The 14,360-nt window shown below is 45.7% G+C and overlaps 1 protein-coding gene across 4 annotated transcripts in view; it reads left to right on the top strand.

The window, feature by feature from the left end:
• The window catches only part of SAMD12 (sterile alpha motif domain containing 12), a 315,705-nt gene that overhangs the window by 21,889 nt on the left and 279,456 nt on the right, over nucleotides 1–14,360 (top strand). For all 4 annotated transcript variants that reach the window (XM_081950862.1, XM_081950864.1, XM_081950865.1 and 1 more), the window contains exon 2: nucleotides 10,722–10,897. In XM_081950862.1, the coding sequence (XP_081806988.1) occupies nucleotides 10,722–10,897 (176 nt within the window). The remainder of the gene's footprint in view (nucleotides 1–10,721; nucleotides 10,898–14,360) is intronic.

Raw genomic sequence — 14,360 nt, 5'->3', positions numbered from 1 at the left:
TCGTAGGCTGCAATTCGGCGTCAGTGTGGCCCCAGGAATATTCCAGGGATTGATGGAGCGGTTGCTCCATGGCATTCCTGGGGTCACACCCTATTTCGATGATGTGCTCATCGCAGCCAAAGACGCCCCCACGTTAATAAAATCCCTACGTGCGGTCCTCCAAAAATTCCGGGCTGCAGGCCTCCATCTTAAGGCATCAAAGTGTAAATTGGGAGTCCCTGCCGTAGAATTCCTGGGATTCCTAATAAATAAAGATGGAATCCACCCATCACCAAAAAAAGTGGAGGCAATCCTTTCCGCACCAACCCCAACCAATACGGTTGAGTTGCAGGCTTTCCTAGGCCTCCTCAATTTTTATTCGTCGTTCATTCCACACAAAGCGTCGTTAGCAGAGCCCCTCCACCGACTTTTAGACACTTCAGCACCATGGCTCTGGACCAGCCGCGAGGCGCAGGCGCTCGCGGCTGTCAAAAAGGCTTTGACAGCTCCACCAGTGCTAGCGCAATACGACGAGAAGTGGCCCCTGCAGCTAGCTTGCGACGCCTCTCCATTTGGAGTTGGCGCAGTGCTGAGCCATGTATATCCTGACGGCTCAGAGGCCCCCATAGCGTTCTACTCCCGCACCTTGTCCAAGCCTGAGCGTAATTATAGCCAGCTGGACAAGGAGGCGCTGGCCGCCGTTGCGGGAGTAAAACGTTTCCACCATTACCTGTATGGCCGGCCATTTACCCTCCTAACGGACCACAAACCACTTCTAGGCATTGTAGCTGGCGACCGCCCCACTCCAGAAATTTTATCTCCCCGCATGTCCCGTTGGGCGGAATTCTTATCAGCCTATAACTACACGCTGATCCATAAGCCAGGCATAACAATGGGCAATGCAGATGCTTTGAGCCGCTGCCCTTTACCGATTCCGGTATTGGACCCAGCTCCTACAGAAACAATCTGCCTTTTAGATGAATTGCAACTTCCACTGTCTGCATCAGACATAGCAATACATTCCAAAGCAGACCCCATCATCTCAAAAATAATTCATTTCGTCCGCAGTGGATGGCCTAATTCTGATATAGACCAGCCACTACTGCCATTCTATCGCCGCCGAACGGAACTGTCATCTCTCCAAGGCTGCCTCCTCTGGGGACACAGAATAGTAATCCCAAGCAAATTGCGCCAGGCACTGCTATCTCGTCTCCATGAGGGCCACCCTGGCATTGTCCGTATGAAGTGCCTGGGGCGCAGCTACATATGGTGGCCCTCCATGGATGCGGACATTGCAGCGTGGGTACAGGAATGCCCCCAATGCCAGCAGGTCCGCCCCGCACCACCAGCAGCCCCATCCAGAGAATGGGAACAACCCAGATCGCCGTGGAGCAGACTCCACGTGGATTTTTTAGGACCAATAGAGGGAACCACCTTCTTCTTGGTAATTGACGCGTGGTCAAAATGGGTAGAAATGTTCCCTATGCATTCCACTACGTCTGCAGCCACTATAAAAATCTTAGACAACTTATTCACAACACATGGGTTACCTGACATCATAGTGTCGGATAACGGGCCCCAATTTACTTCACAAGAATTTCAGACATTTCTCCAACGCCAAGGCATTCGCCACGCTCCCGTGGCTCCCTTCCACCCGGCGGCTAATGGAATGGCAGAGCGCGCGGTGCGCACGGCCAAGGAATCACTGGCACGCATGGCTCATTTGCCAATGCAGCAACGAGTAGCCACATTCTTAAGATGCCAGCACACCACCCCTTGCCCAATAACTGGCAAAGCCCCTTCCGAGTTGTTAATGGGAAGGAAACTACGTACGACGTTAGACAGATTACATCCCTTTTACGCTACCCCTTCCTACCCATCCTCTCCCCCCCCTAGGGTTTTCATGGTAGGGGAAAGAGTGTTCGCTAAAAACTTTGCAGGGGATCCTAAATGGGTGCCTGGTGTTGTATCGGAGCTAACGGGGCCCTGTTCCTATAGGGTCCTCCTTGGAGATGGAAGAGTGTGGAGGAGGCACATAGATCAGCTGAGGCGAAGAGACACCGGTGCAGCGTCAAACAACTCAAATGTTCCAAATGTTATTCCAAGTTCACAAAGACCTGTTGACGCCGCCCATCAGCCCAGATCTGAGCGAACAACTAGCTCCGGCGGCCAAATCAATGATCCGATACCGGCAAGCTATCTACCTGGTGAGTTGGGAGGAGTTCCACGGTTTGGCCCTTCATGGACACTTCCTCGAAGCGATCCTCCCTCTACGGCGGCAGTCACTCCACAGCTAAGAAGATCGCAGCGCGTGCGCAGAAGGCCAACCAGGTTCCAGGATTACGCATGCGCGGACAAGGGGGAAGGAGTGTTGTATTCTCGGAGCGTCCACCAGCAGGTGGCGCTAGAGGAGGCCTGTCCACGCGCGCCCAGGATTGGTCGTTTTAAACAGGTTCCAGGGCGGCACGAGCATCAAGCCCCTATTGGCTACCGGCTTGACAGCTGGAGAATATGAATAGCTGTCAACCGGCTTTCAGTTCAGTTCAGTTACTAAGTTGAATAAATCAGTTACTGTTACTGGTTGTCTGTCAGTTATTACTGATACTTAATACTTTTCCTCATCTTTTCTACTCTGTAGTTCCGTGATGGCAAACCTATGGCATGTGTGCCACAGGTGGCATGCAGAGCCCTCTCTGAGGGTACACGAGTTGTCACCCATGTCAGCTCCACCGCACATGTGCACGTGCCCCCCACCGGCCAGTTGATTTTCAGGTCTCTGCCAGGAGATGCATGTGCAGGGGTCACACGTGCGCTCCATTTTTTGTGCCAAGAGACTTTAGCGAGGGCCTCCGGAGGCCAGGGAAGACTGTTTTCGCCCTCCTGGTGGCTCGAAGAAAGCAAAAACATCTCCCCTAGTGTGGTGCAGAAGACTGAGTAGACTGCGCCTGGGGTGGTGGTGGTGGTTTGCACATGCATGCACAGGGGGGGTTCAAGGGTGCATGCGCAAGGCGTGAGGTACATTGCATTGTGGGTGCGCATGCCACAATTTCGGCACGCGAGACAAAAAGGTTAATCGTTGCTATAGGTAATGTCCAATTCTGGGAAAAGATGCATCTAGAATCTTTAGTATTCTTTGAACTTGATTATTTGCTTTCAGACATTTCACGGCCTAACTAGATAACATCGTCAGTGCTAGCGAATGTGGAACTTGGTGGTTTGCTTGTAGACATTTCATTACCCAACTACGTAATATCATCAGCGATAACTGATGATGTTGCCTACTTTGGTAATGACATACTTTCAAGCAAAAACGCCGAGCTCAGAGAACACCAAGGGTTCTGCAGTTTGACCCTGAGCTAAAGATATTCCCTTCTATTGAAAGATTCATTTGGTTTTCAAATCAAGGATTTTCCTTTTCTCTTTCTTTATCCTCTGAAGGAGAAAGCTGTCAACAAGACAAGTCAGGAATTGGTAATGTTTGTCTCCCAATAGATGTTGGGGTAATTGAAGACTCCCCATCATCATTATTTCATCTCTTTTTGAAAGATCTGCAACTTGGTTTTAGAAAGCCCAGTCTTTGTATTTTCCTTGGCTGGATGAGCAAAGGAAAGAGCAACAAAAGTATCATTTTATTTGTTGGATTTGGGTACAGATCTTTTCTTGTTATATGTTCCTACTTTTAGCTGACAATGTTAGAAGTGAGTAAATATTGGATTAGGTGGTCTCAGTAGAAATTGGACCAACAAATGCTGGCTATTTTTCTCCCTTCCTTCTGTATCTTTGCCAGGCAGGGGAGCTTCAGCCAGATTACTAGCACAAAAATAGTCTATGAACCTATTTGCTGCAAATGGAGGAAAGTGGTTCATTAATTATGTGTGGAGAGTAAGGAAGTTGATCTTGACAGATAGGCCTGATTCATTACCACAGCAGCAAGGGAAAAAACATGGCTTAAATCCAAAACAAGAAGACATGTGTAAAAGATTTAAGCAGGCACCTCCCTAATTTACACAAGTATGAGGGGAAGTGGGAAATAATACACAATCAGACTTGCAAAATTCTGTTTTTATCGCCAAATAGTTCTAACCTTGGAGGGAGTTGATTTCTTAGTCTGGCCTGCGCAATGGGGCTGACATCACAGGAGTGGCTTAAGCAAAACACATGATGTTGTCTTCAGTAAAAAAGTCATTTTTTAATTAAAAAAAACACATTTAGACCAGGTGTTTCCAACCCACACGCAGCCACATGGACAGCTAGTAATGCTGTCCCACAAGATATAATAAAACATATTTTAAAAATAAAGGAAGCTTGTTATTTGTATACATTAACCATATTGTATATTTTATAAATGGCCCAAAACAATTCCTCTTCACTCAGTGTGGCCCAGGCAAGCCAAAAGTTTGAACACCCAAGATTTAGACAGATTTGTTTTGTCTTTTAATAACCCCATAATTCCTTACATCAGGGTGAATCGGGGCAAATAAATAGAGCTGAGCATTTACTGGCCGGATGCCCTTCCTGTTGCCAATCCAGAGTTTGCAGCTAACAATTATTCATTGAGCCCAGAGGGAAAAATAACTGCCACTACCTACTAACTAACTTGCAACCTCCTGATTGTGAGGTGAGAGCTCCACCTCTAGGCCACTGCACCACTCACCCAAGATTTAGACAGATGCTCAGCCTGAAACACTCTGACACTCAGGTTGATGGGTGTGAGGGGGCATCTTTTGGGGATTTGTTCTATTTATTTTTATTTGCCACTTATTTCCTCATGAGGATACTCTAGGCCGCTTATTTCCTCATGAGGCTACTCTAGGCCAGTGTTTCATTTGCCACTTATTTCCTCATGAGGATACTCTAGGCCAGTGTTTCTCAACCTTGGCAATTTGAAGATGTCTGGACTTCAACTCCCAGAATTCCCCAGCTGGGGAATTCTGGGAGTTGAAGTCCGGACATCTTCAAGTTGCTAAGGTTGAGAAACACTGCTCTAGGCGGTTTACAAGAATAAAATCGAAAACAAAAGGACTTATAAACAGATGATAATGATGATGATGTTATCCATTGAGTTCAGTGGTGGGTTTCAATTTATTATACTACTGATTCTCTTGTGCAGGCTTGCATGACACTTCTGTGCAGAAGCATCTGGGTGGGTGGGCGGAGCCTCCGGCCACCGTCACTACCAGTTTGCCCGATCCAAGGGTGAATCGGCAGAAACCCACCTCTGATTGAGTTGTATCTGATTCTCTTTTTTTTTTAGCAGAGTTGGAAGGGACCTTGGAGGTCTTCTAGTCCAACTCCCTGCCTAGGCAGGAAATCCTATACCGTTTCAGACAAATGGCTATCCAACATCTTCTTAAAGACTTCCAGTGTTGGGGCATTCACAACTTCTGGAGGCAAATTGCTCCACTGATTAATTGTTCTAACTGTCAGGAAGTTTCTCCTCAGTTCTAAGTTGCTCCTCTCCTTGATTAGTTTCCACCCATTGCTTTTTGTCCTACCCTCAGGTGCCTTAGAGAATAGTTTGACTCCCTCTTCTTTGTGGCAACCCCCGAGATATTGGAACACTGCTATCATGTCTCCCCTAGTCCTTCTTTCTATTAAACTAGATATACCCAGTTCCTGCAACCGTTCTTCATATGTTTTAGCCTCCAGTCCCCTAATCATCTTTGTTGCTCTTCTCTGCACTCTTTCTAGAGTCTCCACATCTTTTCTACATCATGGCGACCAAAACTGAATGCAGTATTCCAAGTGTGGCCTTACCAAGGCATTATAAAGTGGTATTAACACTTCACATGATTTTGATCCTATCCCTCTGTTTATGTAGCCTAGAACTGTGTTGGCTTTTTTTGGCAGCTGCTGCACACTGCTGGTTCATATTTAAATGGTTGTCCACTAGGACTCCAAGATCCCTTTCACAGTTACTACTGTTGAGGAAGGTACCACATATACTGTACCTGTGCATTTCGTTTTTCTTGCCTAAATGTAGAACCTTACTCTTTTCACCATTGAATTTCATTTTATTAGATAGTGCCCAATGTTCAAGTTTGTCAAGATCCTTCTGTATCTTAAGCCTATCTTCTGGAGTGTTGGCTATTCCTGCTAGCTTGGTGTCATCTGCAAATTTGATGAGTTCCCCATTTATTCCCTCATCCAAATCATTGATGAAGATGTTGAAGAGTACTGGGCCTAAAACAGAGCCTTGGGGTACTCCACTGCATACTTCCCTCCATGTAGATGCAGTTCCATGGAGAGATCTTGGCCCAGATTTCTCCACATCTTCCAATCTTGCATTAATTTTTTTGAGTTTTTCTATTCTCTGTCTGGTGTCAGCTTTGATGTTGTCCAGCATCATGTTCTTTGGCAGCCTGGTTTCCTTTTACCACCAACTCTTCCCAGCACAATTCCATTCCCCAGTGAGTGTAAACAGAACAGCAGTAAAATAATAAAACAATAAAATAATGACAACAAGAATAATACAGCAGCAATAGCAATAGTATTTAGTCTTCTATGTCACCCCATAGTGCCTTACAGGGTTCTCTGGGTGGTTTACAATGTCAGAATTATTTACATATTTTCCCCAACACTCTGGGACCTCATTTTACTGATCTCAGAAGGATGGAAGGCTGAGTCAACCTTGAGCTGGTCTGGATCAAACTGCAGATTGTGGACAGAGTTTGCCTGTAATGCTGCACTTAACCTCTGCGCCATCAGGACTCCATACATTAGTATGATAATCAAAAAATAAAATTTAAAAAAAGAGTGGGTGGAGAGCAGAAAGCAAGGGGAGGTAGACTCTGCCTTCAATCCAGGAGTCCCCTCCAGGATGGAATTCCCGTATTTGGTCCCTAGACCAATCAGCAAAGCCAGGTCTTCAAGCTCTTGCAGAAAGACAAGAGTGTCTGCTAGTAAAGGTAAAGGTTCCCCTGACACATATGTGCTAGTCCTTTCTGACTCTAGGGGGCGGTGCTTACCTCCATTTCAAAGCTGAAGAGCCAGCGCTGTCTGAAGACGTCTCCATGGTCATGTGACCGGCATTCCGAAGGGGCACAGAATGCTGTTTCCTTCCCACCAAAGGTGGTTCCTATTTTTCTACTTGTATTTTTTACATGCTTTCGAACTGCTAAGTTGGCAGAAGCTGGGACAAGTTACGGGAGCTCACTCTTTTACGTGGCGCTAGGTATTCGAACCACCGAACTGCTGACCTTTCTGATTGACAACCTCAGCATCTTAGCCACTGAGCCACCCTCTAGGTCTGCTAGTAATATTCTGATCCTGAATCTGAAATGTGTATTTCTGTGCTATATCTATGTGCAATAATTACTCTGGCACTTTTTTTGTTGGTTTAAACTATTTCTTCTTTCCAGTTATTCAAGATAACTGTCGTAAAGATTAAAACTGGTAGAAATGCAATCATTATAAGTGAAAAATGTACTCTGTCAAAACCTTAGCAGCAGACCCTGACCAGGGAAACAAACCTTACACAGAGTTTCATTAATCAGTTTTAGCATCCAGAAAGAAATAGTTAGGATATAGGATGTTGGAAAGCGAATAAGCAAAATTCCACCCTCATTTATGAGCAAATGCATTAAGATGGTATCTCAGATTTGCTTGAACCTCTTTTTCCCCGAATGCAAAACTGGGCATTTCTAGTTTGATGAAAAGAAGGACTAGGGGTGACATGATAGCAGCGTTCCAATATCTCAGAGGCTGCCACAAAGAAGAGGGAGTCAAGCAGAAGTGGTATTCAGCAGGTTCTGACCAGTTCTGGAGAACCGGTAGTGGAAATTTTGAGTAGTTCCGTGAACTGGTAAATACTACCTCTGACTAGCCATCTATTCTCTGCTGCTGAGTCCCAGCTGATCGGGAGGGAGTGGGGATTTTGCTGTATCCTTCCCCTGGAATGGGGAGGGACTGGAGATTTTACGGTATCTTTTCCCTGCCACACCCATCAAGCCATGCTCACAGAACCGGTAGTAAAAAAATTTGAATCCCACCACTGGATTTAAGCTATTCTCCAAAGGACCTGAGGGCAGGACAAGAAGCAATGGATGGAAACTAATCAAGGAGAGAAGCAACCTAGAACTACAGAGAAATTTCCTGACTGTTAGAACAATTAATCAATGGGACAACTTGCCTCCAGAAAGTATTGTAAATGCTCCAACACTGGAAGTTGTTAAGAAGAGATTGGACAACCATTTGTCTGAAATGGTATATTGTTTCCTCTCTAAGCGGAGGGGGGATTGGATTAGAAGACCTCCAAGGTCCCTTCCAACTCTGTTATTCTATTCTAAAGAGTTAATGCCATTTTGTCCAGATAAAGCTGGCACTGGAGCATCCATCTCTTTTTTTATTAGCCATGTTTTGAAATATCCTCTTTTGTTTCCCAGCCTCAGTAACATTCTCTGCTTGGTCTCAATGAGGTGCCAGTCTTTGGAAGCTTTGCTTGGTTAGCCATGGATAAAATAACTTCCCTCTTGCCTGCCTGCCACTCAGAAATGCACCGACTTGAAGTTGGCAGCAAAGTAATCTCCGAAGCAATTGGCGTTCTTAGCAAAATGGTGTTTGGGTAGGCTTTTCAGGCATTTTGAATGTCAATTTCCATAATCCCTGAATACTGCTCCCTGATTAGAAAAACCCAAAACACCAAGAGAATGTTAGGTGATGTACTTACCCCTCACAGTATTTCAGCCACAGAACGTGATCAATGTGCAAGGGAAACTTGCTTCTGTGCCTATTTCCTTTTCAGTAGGAAATAAATTATGATTTTTTTTGCCAATGCATTCAAGTGAGAAATTCCTTGAGTGCTCTACAATACAGGTGAAGCCTCAATTGATGAACGCAATTGAGCCCAACATTTCTGTTGCTAGGCAAGACAGTTAAATGAATTTTGCCCCATTTTATGACTCTTGTTGCCACCATGGTGAAGTGAACCATTGCAGTTGTTAAGTTAGTAACACGGTTATTAAGTGGACCTGGCTTCCCCATTGACTTTGCTTGTCAGAAGGTCACAAAAGGTGATCAAGTGACCCTGTAAAATATGTGCCAGTTGCCAAACATCCAAATTTTGATCAAAGGGATGCTGCAACCATCATAAATGTGAAAAATGTCATAAGTCACCTTTTCCAGGGCGTGCAACTCCAAAAGGTCACTAGCCAAAAGTTATGAGTTGGGGGCTATGTTTATATTCTTACATAAAAGATAATAACAGTCACAAGAACAGTAGTGTAATCAATACCCTCTTTCAGTTAAGAGGCACAGATGCAAAAAATGGAGGGGGGGGGCAGCAGCATTCCTTTTGAGGTCCCCAGAGTCTTCCATAATAGATTGTTGTTGGTAGTTGTGAAGTCATGTCTCACCAATCGCGACCCCATGAACAACGTTCCTCCAGGCCTTCCTGTCCTCTGCCATCCTCCATTTAAGCTCACGCCTACTGCTTCAGTGACTCCATCCAACCACCTCATTCTCTGTCTTCCCCTTCTTCTTTTGCCCTTAATCTTTCCCAGCATGAGGCTCTTCTCCAGTGAGTCCTTCCTTCTCATTAGGGGGCCAAAGTATTTCATCTTCAGGATCTGGCCTTCTAAAGAGCAGTCGAGCTTGATCTCCTCTAGGACTAACCGGTTTGATCGCCTTGCAGTCCAAGGGACTCGCAGGAGTCTTCTCCATCATCATAGTTCAAAGGCCTCAATTCTTTGGTGCTCAGCCTTTCTTATGGTCCAACCTTCACAGCCACACATTGCAACTGGGAAAACCATAGCCTTGGCTATACACACTTTTGTTGGCAGGGTGCCAGAATAGATAGGCCACAAATTTAGATAACCTCTTTGTCTTGTTTGTGCTTAGCTCACCCATTTCACTTTTTAAATTGCTAGAACCATTCAAAATGGACTTTGTAGGAATACACTGTGCATCCTGTCAAGCTCCATCAAATCCAGGGCATCCTTGATAAATTTGGTGCTATCGTAGGGTGCAACCATTCGACCCCACAAAATTGCAAACTTGAATAAGCTCCTGGTTGATATCACTACCCACACATCATAGTGCCATTCGTTTGTGAGTTGCTGGAGGTGTACTGGATAGAGCATGGCACAACAACTAAGAACAGCCTTTCCTTCTGTTGGAAGAAATGTCCTTCTGAGTTCAGTTCCAAGTGGGGAGAAAGACATTGGAAACAAGGTGGCTGTTTGGAAAGATGGTTGCAATGATGGACAGGATCACATGCCTTGAAGATCTTGGATGAAGAAAAAAAAAGGGAAGAGATGCTGAGAGTGCCTGAGTTTTATACCCTCTCTGGGCTTTTGAATTTGAGTTTGTATTCTGATTGGTTGTCAGACTCCCATGGGGCCATGGAAGGAGCAACTCTGTCAGCTGTTCTGAGTCCTAGGCTTGGTTGAGCCTTACTGGGTGATGTAATATTCCCAGATGCCATGTGGTGAGAGGGGTAGAGGGCTATTCCTACCTTTGTTGGATCTTGAGTGAGGGTGTTTGCCTATGAATAGACCTAGTTATCTCTTTATCTCTTAAGTGTTGACATTTACTATGGGCTATTGAGGATGGTGGGGGGCTATTAAGAGTGAGCCTGTTTCCTGCCTAAAAACATGTTTCTCCATTTCTCATTCAGGCAAATATAATATTCTGCCTTTTTAACATTTCCTAGAATATTTCATTTTTCTAGGAGGGGGGTGGGTGCTAACTTCCTACACCTCTTCTTCCCTATCTTCTAAACTCACTCTAATTCTTTTTCTCAGCTATCCACTGCAGCCTCAGCCCAAATGGTATCGATCTCTCTGTGTGTACGGACGGAATTAGCCTGCAACTTGAAGGGGAAAGAGTGGAACCAACCTCCCTTAAGAAAGAAACCTCTAAGTTGCCTGAGTTGAAAGAAACTCTCCAAAGACAGCCCCTGGAATCAGAAGCAGCTAAGGTGGGTATTACCAAGCCTTTTTCTTTATTCTCTGCCTTCTTACCCCGATATTTGCAAGCTGTGACAAACTCTGGACTGTATGCAAGAGGGGGACAAAACCCCCAAACAAGGTTGAAACTCACAATATATAATCAAAATATTGGATGGTCACCTACAGTCACCCCAAATCAGAGGGATGCTTGACCTGAATGTTCTTCAAAGCATTGCAAAAGGCATGGAGGGCCTGGTCTAAAAGAAGAACAAGAATATGGGTGCTACTCCCAAAAACATCTACCATCCAGCTGATAGCTGAAGGTACCTCCTATGGCAGTGGAATCTTCAAGCAGCCTCTCTCTAGATCAGAGGTGGGGAATGATGGGTATTTTATGACTTGTGGACTTCAACTCCCAGAATTCTTGAACCAGCATAGTGCAGTTCATAAAAGTCATAAAAGAGACATTGTTCCCTACCCCTGCTATAGATCAGGGGTGTCAAACTCAAGTTCCCCTGGCTGGTTTCAGCCCACAGGGTGCTTATATCTGGCCCTCGGGACCACCCTGGAAACAGCGAAGGACTGGCCCGCAGTGCCTCTGCCAGTGAAAATGGAGCTCGGGAGGACCACACAAGGCCTGCTCAAGCTCAGTTTTTACTGGCAGTGCATGTGGGCCACCCCAGGCACCCTCGACACAGGCACTACTACAGACGCCCCCAACAGGCCCCCAACTTAAGCTTATGTTTAGCTTAAGAGAAAGAAGGACTAGGGGAGACATGATAGCAGTGTTCCAATATCTCAGGGGTTGCCACAAAGAAGAGGGAGTCAAACTATTCTCCAAAGCACCTGAGGACAGAACAAGAAGCAATGGGTGGAAACTAATCAAGGAGAGAAGCAACTTAGAACTGAGGAGAAATTTCCTGACAGTTAGAACAATTAATCAGTGGAACAGAAGTTTCCTCCAGAAGTTGTGAATGCTCCAACACTGGAAGTCTTTAAGAAGATGTCGGATAGCCATTTGTCTGAAACAGTATAGGGTTTCCTGCCTAGGCAGGGGGTTGGACTAGAAGACCTCCAAGGTCCCTTCCAACTCTGCTATTGTATTGTATTGTATTGTATTGTATTGTATTGTATTGTATTGTATTGTATTGTATTGTATTGTATAACACCACAGGTGCCCCAATGACATGAGTGACATTGAGCTGGCCATGCCTACCCTGACTATGTCCACCTGCCCCCCTGAGGTCAAACACAACCCTGATGCAGCCCTCAATGAAATAGAGTTTGACACCCCCCCTCCCCCGCTCTAGATGATTGGACTGGACAAGCTGTATCACATTTTGTCAGCCGGTTCCTGAGACATCTCAGTATCATCTCATATCCAAAGAGGTTTATAGCGCATAACCAACGTTTCAGAGATGGGTCCGGGTCTAGTGAGGAACACGCACAGCTCCCTTATTCATTCCAGGGGTCCCTAAGGAAAAAGAATCCTGAATGGTTAGAATTCTAGAGACAAATTGGTCAGATCTGTTCAGCTGCAAGATGGCCATAGGTGAGCGTGCTTTAAATCCCAAAAGGTTCAGTCCTCGTTTTCTCCAGCCAAAAATAACAAAAAGGTGGGAGCCTAGGAGGGGAAGAAATATGAAACAATATTTTTTTCTCTCTCTGACTGGGTCCGAATTAATTTATTTAAAAAAAACATTCTATGTACAAACCAAAGCATTGTTCCTGCTCAAGCATACAAGATTTGAAATCCGAAACCTTTACTGCGCCTCTCGCTGGCCAGCTGATTTTCAGGTGTCTGCCATGCATGCGGGAGACGTGTACGCATTCACAGGGGGCGGGGGTTGCATGCACATGCAAGGGGGAGTGGGGGGAACATGGGGGAGCTTGTCTCCCCATAGCCCGTTTTGGGAATACGTAGCAGATCTCCCCGAATCCCCAGAACTCTGTTTTTGGTGCCAGGAGCTTCTGGGAGCCTGGGAGGCCCAAAACAGGCCATGGGGGATCGTGTGCACATGCACGGGGGGGGGGGAAGGGGGAGTACGGGATGTTCTCATGCACATGCACTGGGGAGCGTGGGGGCATCGTGCATGCATGTACATGGGGTGGGGCGTTATGGATGTGGGCACGCACACACACCAGAGGTGGGTTTCAAAATTTTTTAGAACCTCTTCTGTAGGTGAGGCCTGCTTTGTGGGAGTGGCTTGCCAGCCATGTGACTGAGTGGGAGTGGCTTGGCAGCCATGTGACTGGGTGGGCGTGGCCAACTTGTAAAATGTGGTGAAACTCACTTAACAACGCTCTTGCTTAGCAACCAAAATGTTGGCTCAGGAACTCTGGCATTGAAGCACACAAGTCTTAAAGCTGTCAAGTTACAAGACCCTTGCACCCCTAACCCTTTAGAAAAAAAACTCCAGGGGTGTTCAAACTTGACAGCTTTAAGACTTGTGGACTTCAACTCCCAGAATTCCTCCTCCAGTCATGTTGGCTCCTGAACTCTGGCATTGAAGTGTGCAAGTCTTAAAGCTGTCAAGTTACAAGACCCTTGCACCCCTAACCCTTTAGAAAAAAAACTCCAGGGGTGTTCAAACTTGACAGCTTTAAGACTTGTGGACTTCAACTCCCAGAATTCCTCCTCCAGTCATGTTGGCTCAGGAACTCTGGCATTGAAGTGTGCAAGTCTTAAAGCTGTCAAGTTACAAGACCCTTGCACCCCTAACCCTTTAGAAAAAAAACCCAGGGGTGTTCAAACTTGACAGCTTTAAGACTTGTGGACTTCAACTTCAATTCCTCCTCTCACTCTTCATCTTAATGATGTGTAGACGGGAGGGGGGGAGGGAGCTGGAACCGGTTCTAAATGGCATTGTAGATTTGTGGAACCTCTTCTATAGAAGAGGTTAGAACTGGCAGGAACCCACCCCTGGTACACACGCTGTCACATGCGCATGTGCACTTCCGGCACCCAAGGAAAAAATGGTTAGCCCTCACTGAATTAGGATGACAGCATTACAAACATCTTCTTTCTTAGCTTTTTCATCCAAGGTGGATATAACATTGAAAAAGAACCACTTCAACTCACATTACAATAAGTGTTATTATACTAAACAAATTAATTGTTGGGCAGGTAAGACCCAGTCCCCATGTGAAGCTTCAATTAACCCGATCTATTGCTAAATGCTTTTGCACAAGAATCTTCTCAACTAGCAGTCTGCACTTGCTAAGTTAAATACGGGTTAATGATACTCAGAGGGGTTGAAATTGGACCTAGTTCTTTTATGGCTACGTAAGGCTTCTAGGCTGATCCCCCTTTTCACTCTGCCCCCAGGTTTTGCCATCTCTTCCCCCCCAAAATTACATAGCTGCCCATTTACCCAAGGGAACTCTGGGCAGTGGTATCTTGGAAACTGGCTGCCAAATGAAGCAGTTGGATTGGCACACGGCACTGTCTCGTGTCTTATTTAATCAGTTGATTGAACAGACTGCAATAGT

This window comes from Natrix helvetica (genome assembly GCF_964273705.1).
Source record: "Natrix helvetica genome assembly, chromosome: 4".
Taxonomy (NCBI): Eukaryota; Metazoa; Chordata; class Lepidosauria; order Squamata; family Natricidae; genus Natrix; species Natrix helvetica.
The sequence above is the reverse complement of the archived record's forward strand: the minus strand, read 5'-3'. Positions and strand labels throughout refer to the sequence as shown.